Consider the following 14,205-nt stretch of genomic DNA (forward strand, 5'->3'; position numbering starts at 1 on the left):
TGTAACGGTGTTGCAGGGTATGTTGTGCTGAGAAACAATTGTTCAGAAAAAAATTAGATACGGTGCACTGTTCCTGAATTAACTAGGACTGAAGTTAGCCAATCAGGTCGTTACATGTACAAATTCAAGTGAGTAGCCAGAGACTGTATCACCAAACATGTTCTTTGTTTGGTTTCCCGAGACCAAACGAGAGCGATACAAAAATTGGACACAGGATGGTACTAAGGATCAAACCCGAGCCAAAGACAGAGCAGTCTCGTGCGCTATCATCTATGCTATGAGAACAACAGACATTCATTGTATCTGGAGGGCTGTATGAATTTGCACGCACAACAGCCTGATTGGTTAACTTCAATGGTAATAAACTCAGAAACGGCACAGTGTATCATATTTCTTTCTTAATAGTTATTTGTCTGCACAGTGTACCCTAAACACCCCGACAAGCTTGTCAGACTGTTTCTGTCACCTTGTATGTGATGTAGTTCTCCAAGTAGAAGCATTTACGCATAGTGCTGTGTAATTTGACAAGCAAATACGAGGGCCGTTCAGAAAGTAACCTCCAGTTGATTTAAAAAAATACACCAAGTTAAATAAAAATATTTTAATATATACATCTTACAACTACATCTTTGCACTATTTTTCTACATAGTCGCCATAGTGATTGAGGCACTTATCGTATCTCTTCACAAGCTTTGAAATTCCTTCTGCATAAAAATCACCCGCTTGTGCCTGGAGCCAGCCTGTGACTGCATCTTTGAGCTCTTCGTCGTCATCAAACCGCTGTGACCCGAGCCATTTCTTCAAATGCATGAAGAGGTGATAATCACTTGGCGCCAGGTCTGGGCTGTAAGGTGGATGGTTGATAACGTCCCACTTGAAGGACTCAAGAAGGGCCGTTGTTCTGCGAGCAGAGTGAGGACGGGCGTTATCGTGCAAAAAAACGATACCGGAAGTCAGCATACCACGGCGTTTGTTCTGTATAGCCCGTTGTAACTTTTTTATTGTTTCACAGTACACGTCTTGATTAATGGTCGTACCACGTTCCATGAATTCAACCAACAACACCCCTTTGGCATCCCAAAACACCGTTGCCATCAGTTTTCTGGCAGAAAAATCTTGCGAGGCTTTTCTTGGTTTGGTAAGCGAATTTGAATGTGCCCACATCTTTGATTGTTCTTTTGTCTCAGGGTTCACGTACTTAATCCAGGTTTCGTCACCGGTCACGATTCTGTTTAACAATGGTTCTCCTTCGTCCTCATAACGTGACAGAAAGTCTAATGCAGAGGCCATTCTTTGAGTTTTGTGGTGGTCGGTAAGAATTTTGGGCACCTATCGTGCACAGAACTTACGGTAACCCAATCTTGCTGTCACTATCTCGTACAAGAGTGTCTTAGAAATCTGTGGAAAACCAGTAGACAACTCCGACATTGAGAAACGTCGATTTTCACGAACTTTTGCATCAACTGTCTGAACGAGTTCGTCAGTCACCAATGATGGTCTACCACTCCTCTCTTCATCGTGAACGTTTTCTCGCCCACTTTTAAATAAACGTACCCATTCACGGACAACTCCTTCACTCATAACTCTTGGTCCGTACACGGCACAAAGCTCACGATGAATAGCTGCTGCAGAATATCCTTTGGCTGTAAAAAACCTTATGACAGCACGCACTTCACATTTGGCGGGGTTTTCTATTGCAGCACACATTTCAAACTGCCACAAAAACTAAACTAGCGCAGGTACGACGTTCACTCGACCACGGCTTGATGCCGACTGACCTGTTGAGTGCGTGAATGCACAGATGGCGTCGCTACTCCCCCCACAACCCGCACTGTGACCAATCGGAGGTTACTTTCTGAACCGCCCTCGTATTATGGTTTCAAATTAATAAAGAAGCAATATCGTGGTGAATCCTCTGTTGACCGTCCTGAAGTGGAAAATTCAATGAGTACCCATGCAGTGGCCAATTAAAATTGTTTTGTGTTCAAAGACTATTTTAAAAACTGAATCTGTGGTACGATAAACAGTGTACACCGATGCTGTGTGGCTGTTTCGTGAAGCTCTGTCACCATCTGTATGGTGAATATTGTCAAAACATCAATTCTTGACCTCACATGCCAATTACATATTGATAATACTATGATTATTTTTGGGGCCAACATATTGCATGTCAATATTTCTGGTATTGGCTGTACACAATGTGTCCCAGTTCCATTAGGACTGTGGCTTGAAAACTAAAAGCCATGGATTATGTCCACAAAATCACTTCGTTTATTCAAAATAATCTCCCCTGAATCAGTACACAGCTTTGAAATTGTTTTAAGTGTTTTGAAAAGTCACTGTAGTCCTTGTTTGAAATTGCATGTAGTACTGTGGTGAGATGACCCTGGATGTCCTTAATTCTGTGCTAATGGTTTCTTTTCATTGCCAACTTCAAATTTTGGAAACAAACAGAAGTCAGCTGGGGCCAAATACAGTGGATACATTGGGAGATCCAGGACTGTGATCTGTTTGCTGGCCAAAAACTCATGTACAGTCCCTGCTTCATGGGATGGGTCATAGGCGTGGAGGAGAGAGCATACAAAGTGTAAGAGGGTCGGTCGTATTACAAAAAATACATTATCTCATCACCAGTTGCAATCTATTTCGTAAAATCCGTATTACTTTGGGTTGCCTGCAACAGATCTTTGCAGTGTCAGATTCTGCTTCGTTTTTCATCTCCTGAAAGTATGTGTGGCACAGACTGTCCTCTTGCCAAATCCTTGGTCAAAATGGTGCACGATAGTTTTTGGTATTTCTGACAGCTCCTCTGTGAGTAGTGCAGAAAGGATCTATCAGATGCAGTAATTTCAGCAATAGTTTGCACATTTTTGTCCACGCAGTTTGATGCTCGTGGTGCGACTTTGTCATCCCTGCCGTCACAAAATGGAGTAAATCGCTGAAAAATGCTGGAATGACTTAAACGATCACTACCGTACACACTTTTTGTTTCACTGGCTGGTGTGCCCAACTTGATGCTGCATTGCTGCTGCAACACGATTTTCTGACGATTGTCACACGTGTACTGTTACATTCACAGCCAGGATGCGTGCTTCTCTGCTTTGACCTCCGACACGGCTGTTGTCGAAACTTAGACGATTGTAATGCCGCGTGAAGACCCTTTTAATATAGTGTACAGATTAAGTTTTTACAATTTGCTAGTCTTTTAATGATGTACTGGGTGTTTCAAAATGAATATTATGGTTTTAAGGCTTTGCAGCATTTATTACATTCAGTTTACAATTACAAGTAATACATCAAATGAAAAGATAAACCAGACAGTTCTGTTTGCATCCTTGTGCACATATGCATCCACCGTTTTGTACGATTTGTTAGAAAGCACTAGTAGCAAAGGGGATGACGAGCGAATGGAAAGCTTTTTATGTTTTACTTGTTTGCAAGCACCAAATCTGTTGTTACAATACAGTGTGCATTCTGTATTAAGTTCCACTGTAATCCTCTAAGTGACAGGTGATGTCAACAATTTGCAAATGGAGAGTATGGGATAATCGAGAGTCACTGAAGAACATGTTGAACAGGTGAGGGTCTTCCACGTGTAGCCCAAGCAGATGACTTTGGAAGTTAATTATGAAGTAGCAGTTCTAGTGACACCTGTGTGGAGAGTTTTAAGGAGACACTTAAAACTGTGTCCTTATCGTTTGCAGTTATAAGCTCTAAAGTATACAGACTATGCCTTATGTGCCAACTTAGCAAAGAAAAAAGAAAGGGGGGAGGGGGTCTGCACAGCAATGAAGATTTTCTGGATCACGAGATGTCAGTGATAACTGACATTTCGTCTCAGTGGAAATGTGATCACACACAGTGTGAGCATCTGAGTGCCAGCAAATCCCCCCACAAGATGGTACAGCTGCAACGAGATTCTCCAGAACTGAATTTTTTTGTGCAGTATCCAGCAGGAAGTTTATGGGCCTTTCTTTGTCGATGAAGCAACTGGAACTGGAGTTTCTTACCTTTATGCTCTAGAACTGTTGCTCTCTTCTTAATTGGAAGAAGCTGAACCACACCACTTTAGTTAGAAGCAAGGTGGTGTGCCGTTTGACCGGCACAACTCGGTACGTGATCGATTAAATGACATTGTACACTCCAGGATTTGCGGCAAGGGGCTGGATGACAAAGCTCATTTCCACGACCTCCCCATTCGCCCGAGCTGACATTGTGTGATTTTTAAATTTGGGAGTTCACGGAGGATCGAGCGCGTGTGCCTCCGCTACCATCCCGTTGACTTGTCTTAAGAAATACGATTAAAGCAGTTGTTGCAACGATTACTTCAGACACACCATTTGAGGTTTGGGAAGAGTTCGCATGTTGACTCCGTGTGCCGTGTGGCGAGTGGTGCAGACATTGAACATGTGTAAGAAATATTGTTTGAGTGGCTCTTTCATTTGACATATTATTTATGATTGTAAATTGAATGCAATAAATGCTGCAAAGCCTTAATAACCCAATTTTCATTTTGCACATTCGGTATTTGTCGACTCGTTCCACATCCTCGAAGGTTCCTCCCCTCGGTGGGACCTACGGGGTTCTGTGAACGAACGGTGTGTGTGTGTGTGTGTGTGTGTGTGTGTGTGTGTGTGTGTGTGTGGGAATGAACGTGCACTGAGACATAACTTGCACCTGCCCTCAGACCGTGGAGGACTTCATCCTTCTGGTAGGGACGTTCGTCGCATTTGTGGCGTTCATCCTGTGGTGCTGCTTCCCGGTGGTGCCGAAGGAGGGCAACGGAGGAGGGAGCTCCGGAGCGGACGGCGGCGGCAGCAAGCCGCCGCGGCAGTACGACCCGCGGGCGGGCATCCACGTGCACGGCCACGGGCACGGCGGCTGGTGGGGAGGGCGGCGCGGGCGCAGTGCCGGCGGGCACGCCCTCTCCCCGGTGTTCCGGCGCTACGAGCCACTGCCACTGTCGTAATGGGCACTCCCGCCTGACGGGACCTCGTGAGACGAGTGTTACATTACTTGCGACCGAGTTGTGACTAGGTCGAGCCGTTTGTAACTCGACACGAGTGAATTTTTTAGTGTTTTTCTTTTTGCTATTGCAAAATCGTACACTGGAAGTGATGTCGAGTGTCTCGGAGCGGCTCAGTTTACCGTGGCGGGTGCGATTTGGCACTGGACACCTCATGAAGTGACTTTCCCCCCATTACTGGCACCAGTGGTTTTGTGAAGTGAGCACTAGTGCCACTGTTATTGGGTAGAACAAGTTAGTATTTATTGTCTGTATTATGCTGCATTTATTAACGTTTACCGATTTCGTAGTACTTGATGTTTTGTCCTCGGGCACATGTTGCAAAAGTTGATATAGTATGCGCTAGCAAAATATATTATTGTTTAATAGTCGCTTGTTATAGTGTTTGCCTCCAAATTAACTGCAGACACCAGCTTACGTGCATTCTCCGGAGATCCTTCTGTTTTGTACTGTACTTAAGAGGAATACTTTCGGTAGCACGGCCGGGACAACTGTTCTGTTTTCACGTCCGGTAGCTGGAAGAATACCGTATTTGCTTCTTCCAGGAGCTGTGGGCGACAGGTCAAAATGTGTCAGTGATGCAGACTAGGCACACTTTTATGCTTAGCCACACACTGGAAAGTATGCCTTTTATCAATATTATGTGGTTAACACCTTTGTCTAGTGCATTTCACGACTGTAACTTACCAATTAGGAATATTTTTGTTAGCAATACACCCTCTTAGGATGCAGTAATTTATTATTTATTTTTTAAATTTTTATTTTATTTTTTCTCGTGTTTTACAGATACAATTTTATTTTCTAGGATTACAGATAGATCTTTTTTTAAATGTTAGAGCTGCTTATTTTACTTGCCAATATTATTGCAAAAATGTAAGAAATTGTAATCTGAAGCTTTTTATTGGTGTGTACCTTTTACAACTACTATTGGTTCCCGATAGTATTAAGATATAGCTAGTCACGCGTGACCCTGGTCACTTACACAAGACTTGCATCCTTTGTAGCAGACTGTTGAAAGAATTGTCAAAATATTTAGCACGCCTTCAGGGATGTGAAATTATACCCACTTTCTGTGTGATATTCTTTCTTTTCTTGTATACAAGTTTCTTCTGTGTAGTACTAAGCTACACATTGTCACCTGCAGGAGCAGGTTGTAGACTGAAGATTTTTTGTATGTGGTGCTCCGTGTCTGTGATATATTCCCAGAATTAGCATATTTACCCAACTATAAGATAACCCTTAGTATAAGATGACTCCCTCCTCCACCTTTTCTTATTTTAAGAGGTACCTTGAAAAAATTTTTATTTTTAAGAAAATTCTGACTAATTAAAATTACATACTGTTTTATTGATATAAAGTGTCTGCCTAAAAAGTTAATATTATACCTATTTGTAACTTAGGCTATATATTAATGTGTAGATTTTGATAATATAAAGAGAAATAAATTTTAAAAAAGAAATGGTTCATTTTTTAATCTTAACTTCCTTTCTTGGTTACTACATAAGCGTGTGGTAAGTAAACACCACTCAAGGATTAGGCCTGTTCAGACTGCTGCCTGCAAGGCAGTACAAGAAGCAACCTGTGGCTGTGGGACATACGGTCAGCATGTTGCCAATTACTCCAGCTGTTATTGGCTGTGGATGAATACGGATGGTGCTGCTGCTTATTTGAGCAACCCCTCATTTGGCCCCAAGAAGGCTGAGTAAAGATGTACTGGTAAGTGAACCTAGGTCCTCCCGCACCGAGGCAGTGGCAATAACGATTCAGCTACGGAGGCTGTCATCTTCTGTAGTATCACTGGTATCTTTGTCATTTGTAAGTCTTCTCACATTTTTTCCGTCCTGACACTATCCCCATAGTATGTCATCATCCGAGCCATCCACAGTATTGGCTTGTCAATCCTCTCATAATAGATTCACTTGAGACTTCCTTAGGCAGTAGGGGTATACTGACCCAGCATGCATGTTGAGGGTTTCTTTAATTTCTCTCCTGAAATGAGGTTACAGTCTCCTCAGATATGCCACTCACTGTAAAGCTGTCGCAGGTGAGCCTCGAAAGGTCAATTCGCGATGACAGCCTGTAGGTGAAGTTGAGAGGCCATACCACAAGGAGTTATTACCAGATCAGTGTTGTTCTTTATCAGATCTGCCATTTCTTAGGTGAGGTGTGCCCTGAAAGAAACCAGTAGCTACATTTTTCTTCTGTTACACAAAGAGCATCATATTCTGCTCCATATGACCTACAACTGATCCAGAATCGGGTCATTTGTTAAACACTCTTTCTAGGCACCTAAAGATAGATCCTGCAGACGGGTTTTCTTTTGGTACTGGTTTCCTGCAAGGACAACTTCCTTCCATCTGCTAGTGCATCTGCATTACTGTTGTTCTGTAATTTTCGTTGCCAGAACTTCTAATAAGAACGCTTTTGACACCATTTACATTGACAGTAACATATCAGAATAAACAGCCACCAGTTCAGCATTTCCCATACGACTGGCAAATAGTTGTGCCGTATCCTTAGATTGATTATCTGTGTTACTAAATGGCAATGGTCATTACTCCCAACTGGAGGTTGCTTATCTAATGGCTTCCAGGACCAAGAAAAAAAATTGATTTTCAGTGCTTTGTATAATTATTGATTTAATTCAAAAATTTCAAATGCTGTGATACGGCCGATTATTCCCGCTTGCCGGGGGCAGCTGGGCAGACACGGGCCCACACGGGCAAATGACACCACCACCAGCGCCTGCCTGTGAGCACGAGGAACGGTGGACACTGGTACCATTGCCCCATGGGGCAGCATTGGAACAGCCTGCCCTATAGGATATAATCCTAGGTTAAAGGTTTAATGTACCAAGTCAAGTATTGCAGGTAGTAGCTGTGTATAGACTGTATTCATCTCATACTTGAAAATGACAGCAATTAGCGACTACCGACAAATTTTGCACATAATTTCAAACTTTCTCACTGATACCCCTTTCAAAATAATGAAATGTGAAAAAAGTGTATTATTTACTTCATTTTTGCTCTTCTCGCAGTAAAACTTGAACGTGACATGTGATGTTTTAATTTATTACTTCCTTACTGTTAACTCCATTCACAACACATGTGGCAGGCAGTATCCACATATTCCACTGGATATACCTGCAAAATTGTACTGTTGCACAACACACAATTCAGGAGGTATGATGACGTAAAGATAGGTTTTAAAGAATCGGGTGGGGCAGCTTACCGATATGAAGCTGATATGCAAGTTAATTTTTTTGGAACCGCTGCAGGAAGTCACTGATCCGTCATCGTTCGCCACTCTCTTCATCACCCGTGTGCACCAGCCAGTATTAGCTTCCAATCCCGCAATGATTGCAGATGGAATATTCCTCTATATCTCTAGTGCCTTCATTTGCATAATTTCTTGAGTAATTGGTATGCCTCCATTGCATTTCTCTAGGACTTATTGAGCAATCTGCTGTTCCAATTCGTGAAACCTGTCTCTGAAAGTTTAGTGTGTAGAACTCGTGTTTCTTTAATTTATTCTTATCAGGCACCACCTACAAATATTCACGGTCTGCGACACCAAATTTTCTTCCTACAGCATGTTTGTGCCTCTGCTTCATCCATCATCATTATCTTACTACAGCATGTTTGTGCCTCTGCTTCATCCATCATCATTATCTTAATACGAATGATGTTTGGTTTGCACAAACCAAATGTGAACCGCAGGCTCTTTGATCCGTGTTTCTCGACAGAAGCACGACTGTGATTTGCACCTGTTATCAATTCCTACAGTTTACAGCTCTTACAGCACTGACAGTATAAGCGAGTCGAATGACAAAACATTGTCCTTTCGGTGGGGGGGACAGATGCATTGGCAGAAATGATACCACATTGGATTGACACTGTATACAAACAGGAAAAATCTATAGTGCTGTAGAGCAGTAGCAGCTTTAGTGCCATTGTTGAAGCTCCTGTTTCATTTGTTGTGGCCTGTTTCAAATGTTCTGTGTGAATATAGTTTTGTTCCCATTAATTTGTCTTCCATAAAAATATATACTATTGTTACATATTTGTTCAGTTTTAAAGCAAGTTCAGTTTCAGCTACTAATGGATTAAGGCAAATTGCAGTCTAAACATCATAGATGTTTGTAAAAAGTCAAGGCTTGCAGTATACATTCCTACGTTTGCCACCACTCCGCTCCCCATATTTGTCCTCTTTTTTTCAGCCAAGTTGATGTAACAATACGAGTCAAGATAGATGTAACGGAACTTGAATAGCGTATTTGCCTCTATTGGTTACGGTAGAGAGATCGATCTTTCGGTCCTGTCTGTATATTTATATATAATATTGCCTGAATAAAGGCTGGGCGAGTGTAAAGCTATCGTTAAAAATGCACGCCACGCGATTTGTTAAGATTTGGTTGGTCATAATAATAATAACATGCTTTTGAATACAATTAAAATATAACGGCAATACCTGTTTAGTGTTATTGGAAATAATATGTAGTAAATTAATGAGTAAGCTAGCCGATCCTATAAGAAGAGGTAAAATTGGGTATATTAAGGTGTTTTGCTTTATATTGACGAAGCCGATGATACGGCATCCTTTTTTTTCTTTTACTCTTAGAAATAAACAAGTAAAGAAGTGCTAATTGTGCATAGTGAAAAAATATAGGAGCGAGTTTTAAATAAGTAAAGTATACAATCAGACTAACAAATGGACATTTAGTTACACGAAATCGCGGAAAGCGAAGTGTGGTCATTAAATTGAGTACACCTACAGGGCGGTCAATTCCAGGATAAATCTATACGCATCTCACGAGGGACGTGGTATTGAGACCGTTTTTTTTTTTTTTTTTTAATTATATCGCGGAGAGCGGGCTTCAATTTATAAAAAGGAGAAAAGCTGTATCATTATCATTGACTGTTGGTGTCGAGCAACGAAAACTGTTCATCAAAGGGTTTCGGTGAACGAGTGGTGAATGAATGCGAAATAAAACTGTGAACAAAGTTATGTTAAATAAAACAGAAGAAACAAGACAGTTTGGTCCTATCTGTTATTATTCCATAAACTGTAACATTTCTTCTCATTGTACGAAGCCTTTATAGACGATCGTTACGACAATTTGCTTCGAAGGGATCTCGTTAAGAGTTAAGTTTTGGGGACCTGGTCAAGAGGGGTTAGTTCGTAGATCCTAACTACTGCAGCTGTTCTGGAATCAGGTGCTACCGTGACCATTGTCAATGGCTTAAGGTTATCATATCTCATGCTCTAAGATCGGCGCGTCTTTCCACTTGGTATAACGGTGCCTCACGGCAACGACGACAATGCCGACGACGAAGGAAGATAAGGTAGATTGATACTGTTGCCCTTCCAACCCTTATGAATCGTTCAGATTAAATCTGTGCATTACCTTAATTGCCAAAGTTCCAGATTAATGTAAGATGACCCCATCTACGTTACTAAATCGCCAACCCAGTTCGTGGTGCACAGTCCCAGCTGCAGGTTACCTATCTAACAGTTTTCAGGGACAACAAACATTTGATTTTCAGTATTTCAAATAATTACTGATCAAATTTAAAACTACCATAATCTATTAAGAGGAATAATCTTGTTAAAAGTTTAACACATTAAGAAAATTATTACATTTAGAAACTGTTAATGTCTTGAGGCAGTATAATTTGTGGCATGCAAATTACCTTGACTACATTCATCCAGCATTTAAGAATGAGAGTACTTAGTGACTTCCAGCAAATTTTGCACTTAATTTCAAGTCTTTTCAAAACTTTTTCTTGCTTTTCATCATAAAAACTGAAACTTCAAGGTAAATTCAAAAACTGTTTATTAGATAATGGGCAGATAAAAAAAATGTGGCTTCATTTCTTAAAAAATACAACCTACAGATTGTAAAAGTAATTTGCTGAAACGTTGAAGTACAAACGGTGCGCCACCTTCTGGCTGTGTTGAGAAATATATTGACTGGAGTGTCTGACACTCCAGCAGAGTAACAGACGGTTAGGAAACTACTGGTGAAAAACAAATACTTACCTGCATTTGGCATTTCATTTCATCTGTACTGACCAAAAATTCAACTTAGATGTAAACATGGGCAACACATGGAGAGAAACATGGAGGATTTCAAATACCTTGTGATTTTAAAATTGTATGCAAATTGTGATTCTTGGCAGTGTAATTACATCCTGATGGAGTGAAGTCACTATTAAAATTGTGACAATAGATAAACTGAAGATGTTTTTTCTTGAAAGTGACTAGTCACACATCTTTACTGCAGATTATTTGACACAAATGGACAACAACAATGCAGTCTGTGGAAGAATTGTATTGCTTTGAAGGAAGTTCATGAACAACACCATAGGCTGCTATGGACATTATAAAACTACTTTTCTGAAGATCTGTATGACAGACCCTTTTACAGAGGTGCATCTGTTGTTGAAGACAAAATCAAAATGCAATAATGCAATGTTAGACACAAACCAATCACAAAAGAACTAAAAACTGAAATTTAGGGAGAAAATGTCTACTGACTCTGAAAACCCAGCTCATGGAACAGAATTACAATGAATGTGTACCAGAAGCTGTAATGAGACCCATTTTCAATTCTTCATACATATAAGCAAATGACCTCAGGATATATGAGAGGTAAAGACTCATACTTTTTTTTGGATATGGTATTTACATAACGTTAAAATGTAATTTATTCATAGCCATTTATATCTTCATAATAAAAATTATGGCCACGCAGGGTAGCTGCATGGTCTGAGGCATCATGTCTCGGTCCACGCGCTGTGCGGCTCTCCCTGTCGGAGGTTCGTGTCCTCCCTCCAGCATAGGTGTGTGTGTTGTCCTTGGTATAAGTTAGTTTAAGTTAGATTAAATAGTGTGTAAGCTTAGGGACCAATGACCTCAGCAGTTTGGTCCCATAAGACCTTACCGCAAATTTCCAAAATTAAAACTACAACCTAATGTAAAAAAAAAAAAAAAAAAAAAAAAAAAAAGTAAGTTTCTTTACATTAAACAATGTCTTCAGTAGAAATTAAAAAGTGTGACACAATGTATGCAATACACTGGTATAATGAAACTAAAAATAAAGTATAAATATTGTAAGTGTGGAACTCCACAAAAGATCCTCAAGATCTTGACAATTTTAAAATCCAGAGAAGAGAAACAGCTAAGCTTTTCCGTAATAAAAAAAGAAGACAATTTCAGGATAACCTAGAACAGATTGAGGAAGACTTTAAAAGAAATAATTCTAGAGATTTCTACAAAACTTTTAGAAAACAGCTAACCAAATACCAATCCCCAAATTTATGTTTTAAAGATGAAGAGAACAAGCTAGGTTTGACAAACAAGACTAATTGTGAAATATTAGCAAAATATTTCGAGAATCTACTAAATTGTGAACCCCCCAAAGATAAAATGAGTTTTGAAAACCACCGAAATACTAATACCGAGTCAAAACCTCCAGACGCTGAAGAAATAAAACACATAATACACAGTCTAAAAAACAATAAAGCCCCAGGTGAAGACTCCATAGTACCAGAAATCCTAAAAATAATGGATACCAACCTCCCACAAGTTTTGGAACATATGTTTAAGAAGATCTGGGACGAAGAAAGAATTCCTGAAGACTGGCAGTGTGCCCTGATACACCCACTACACAAAAAGGGGGATAAGATGAATGTTAATAATTATAGAGGGATCTCGCTACTACCAGTAGGATACAAAATTTTGTCAAGGAAATTACTTCAAATCGTGGAGCCAGTTCTGGATAAAAAAATAGGTGAATATCAAGCAGGTTTTAGACAAGGTAGATCCTGTGTTGAACAAATATTTAACCTGAAAACACTAACTCGTTACAGAATCTCAAGAGGCCAGAGATTTGCAATAGTATTCGTAGATTTCAAAAAAGCATACGACTCGGTAGATAGAGAAACATTACTGAAAGTATTGGAAGAATTTGGGGTCGATAAGAAAACAATTCAAATTATCAAACAGACGCTAACAAACAGTAAGGCCAAAGTTAAATTTATGGGTGAAATTTCAAGGAAGTTCGAAATTAAAACAGGTGTTAGACAAGGTGATGGTTTATCCCCAATCCTCTTCAACTGCGTACTGGAAAAGATATTGAGAATATGGAAAGAAGAACTCAAAGGCACCAAGAATGACATCAGAATTGGAACAAAAAAAGAAAAAATAGAAGTGGACTGTTTAGCTTTTGCAGACGATCTGGCAATAATTACAGAAAACGAAGAAATAGCTCAGAATTACTTGGAGAAACTACAAGAAGTTTCGGCCAGAGCTGGACTGCAGATTTCATTTGAAAAAACAGTGTATAAGTCTAATCATAGAAATAACAAGAAAAATCTTATTACTAAATACGGCAATATTAAGAGAGTAGAAAAATTTAAGTATTTAGGTGAAATAATTCAAGTGAATGGTTTAGACAAGAGTGCAAACCAGGCGAGAGCAAGGAAAATGGAATTTGCTTTTCAAAAAACCAAAGACATATATAACAAAAAAAAACATTTCGATTCAAGCTAAATTAAGACATTATAAAACTGTCATTAGACCAGAATGCCTGTATGCATCGGAGTGCCTAACTCTTAACAAAAAGGGGGAAATAGAAAACATGGAAAGGAAAGAAAGGAAAATTTTGAGAAAAATATTAGGACCGAGAAAGATTGGAGAAGAGTACAAGCTAAAGAGTAATAAGGAAATATACAAAACTATTGAGAAAGTGAGTGATGCAATGCGTAAACGCAGACTAACGTTTTATGGTCACCTGTCGAGGATGGATGGAAACAGACTAACAAGAAAAGTGTTTGAACATAGTAACAGGAACGAAAAAACCAACAATAAATGGATACAGATGGTGAAAAAGGATTTGGCCTATTTTAATGTCACCCGTGAGTCAATCAGGGACAGGAAAAAGTTTAGACAAATAGTGAACGAAATTAAGTGTTTTCCAGAAGAAACGAAACTAAAGAATAATAACAGGAAATGGTCGGAAGAGCGGAGGAGGAACCATTCGAAAATGATGAGGAAATATTGGGAAGAGAGAAAAAAAGATCAAAAAGCCGGGCAAGTGAATTGTTGAACGTGGTCCAAAGATGGCCGAAATCGAAAGAAGAAGAAGATTGTAAGTGTGAATGTACTATTTTTT

General features: G+C 39.8%; 1 protein-coding gene across 1 annotated transcript in view; it reads left to right on the plus strand.

The window, feature by feature from the left end:
• LOC126213265 (uncharacterized) overlaps window positions 1–6,421 on the plus strand; it is a 44,406-nt gene extending 37,985 nt beyond the window's left edge. The window contains exon 3 of the mRNA XM_049940926.1: window positions 4,689–6,421. Within this exon, the coding sequence (XP_049796883.1) occupies window positions 4,689–4,970 (282 nt within the window). The 3' untranslated portion in view covers window positions 4,971–6,421. The remainder of the gene's footprint in view (window positions 1–4,688) is intronic.
• The last annotated feature ends 7,784 nt before the right edge of the window (window positions 6,422–14,205 follow it).

Source organism: Schistocerca nitens, chromosome 11 (genome assembly GCF_023898315.1).
Source record: "Schistocerca nitens isolate TAMUIC-IGC-003100 chromosome 11, iqSchNite1.1, whole genome shotgun sequence".
In the NCBI taxonomy this organism is placed as follows: domain Eukaryota; kingdom Metazoa; phylum Arthropoda; class Insecta; order Orthoptera; family Acrididae; genus Schistocerca; species Schistocerca nitens.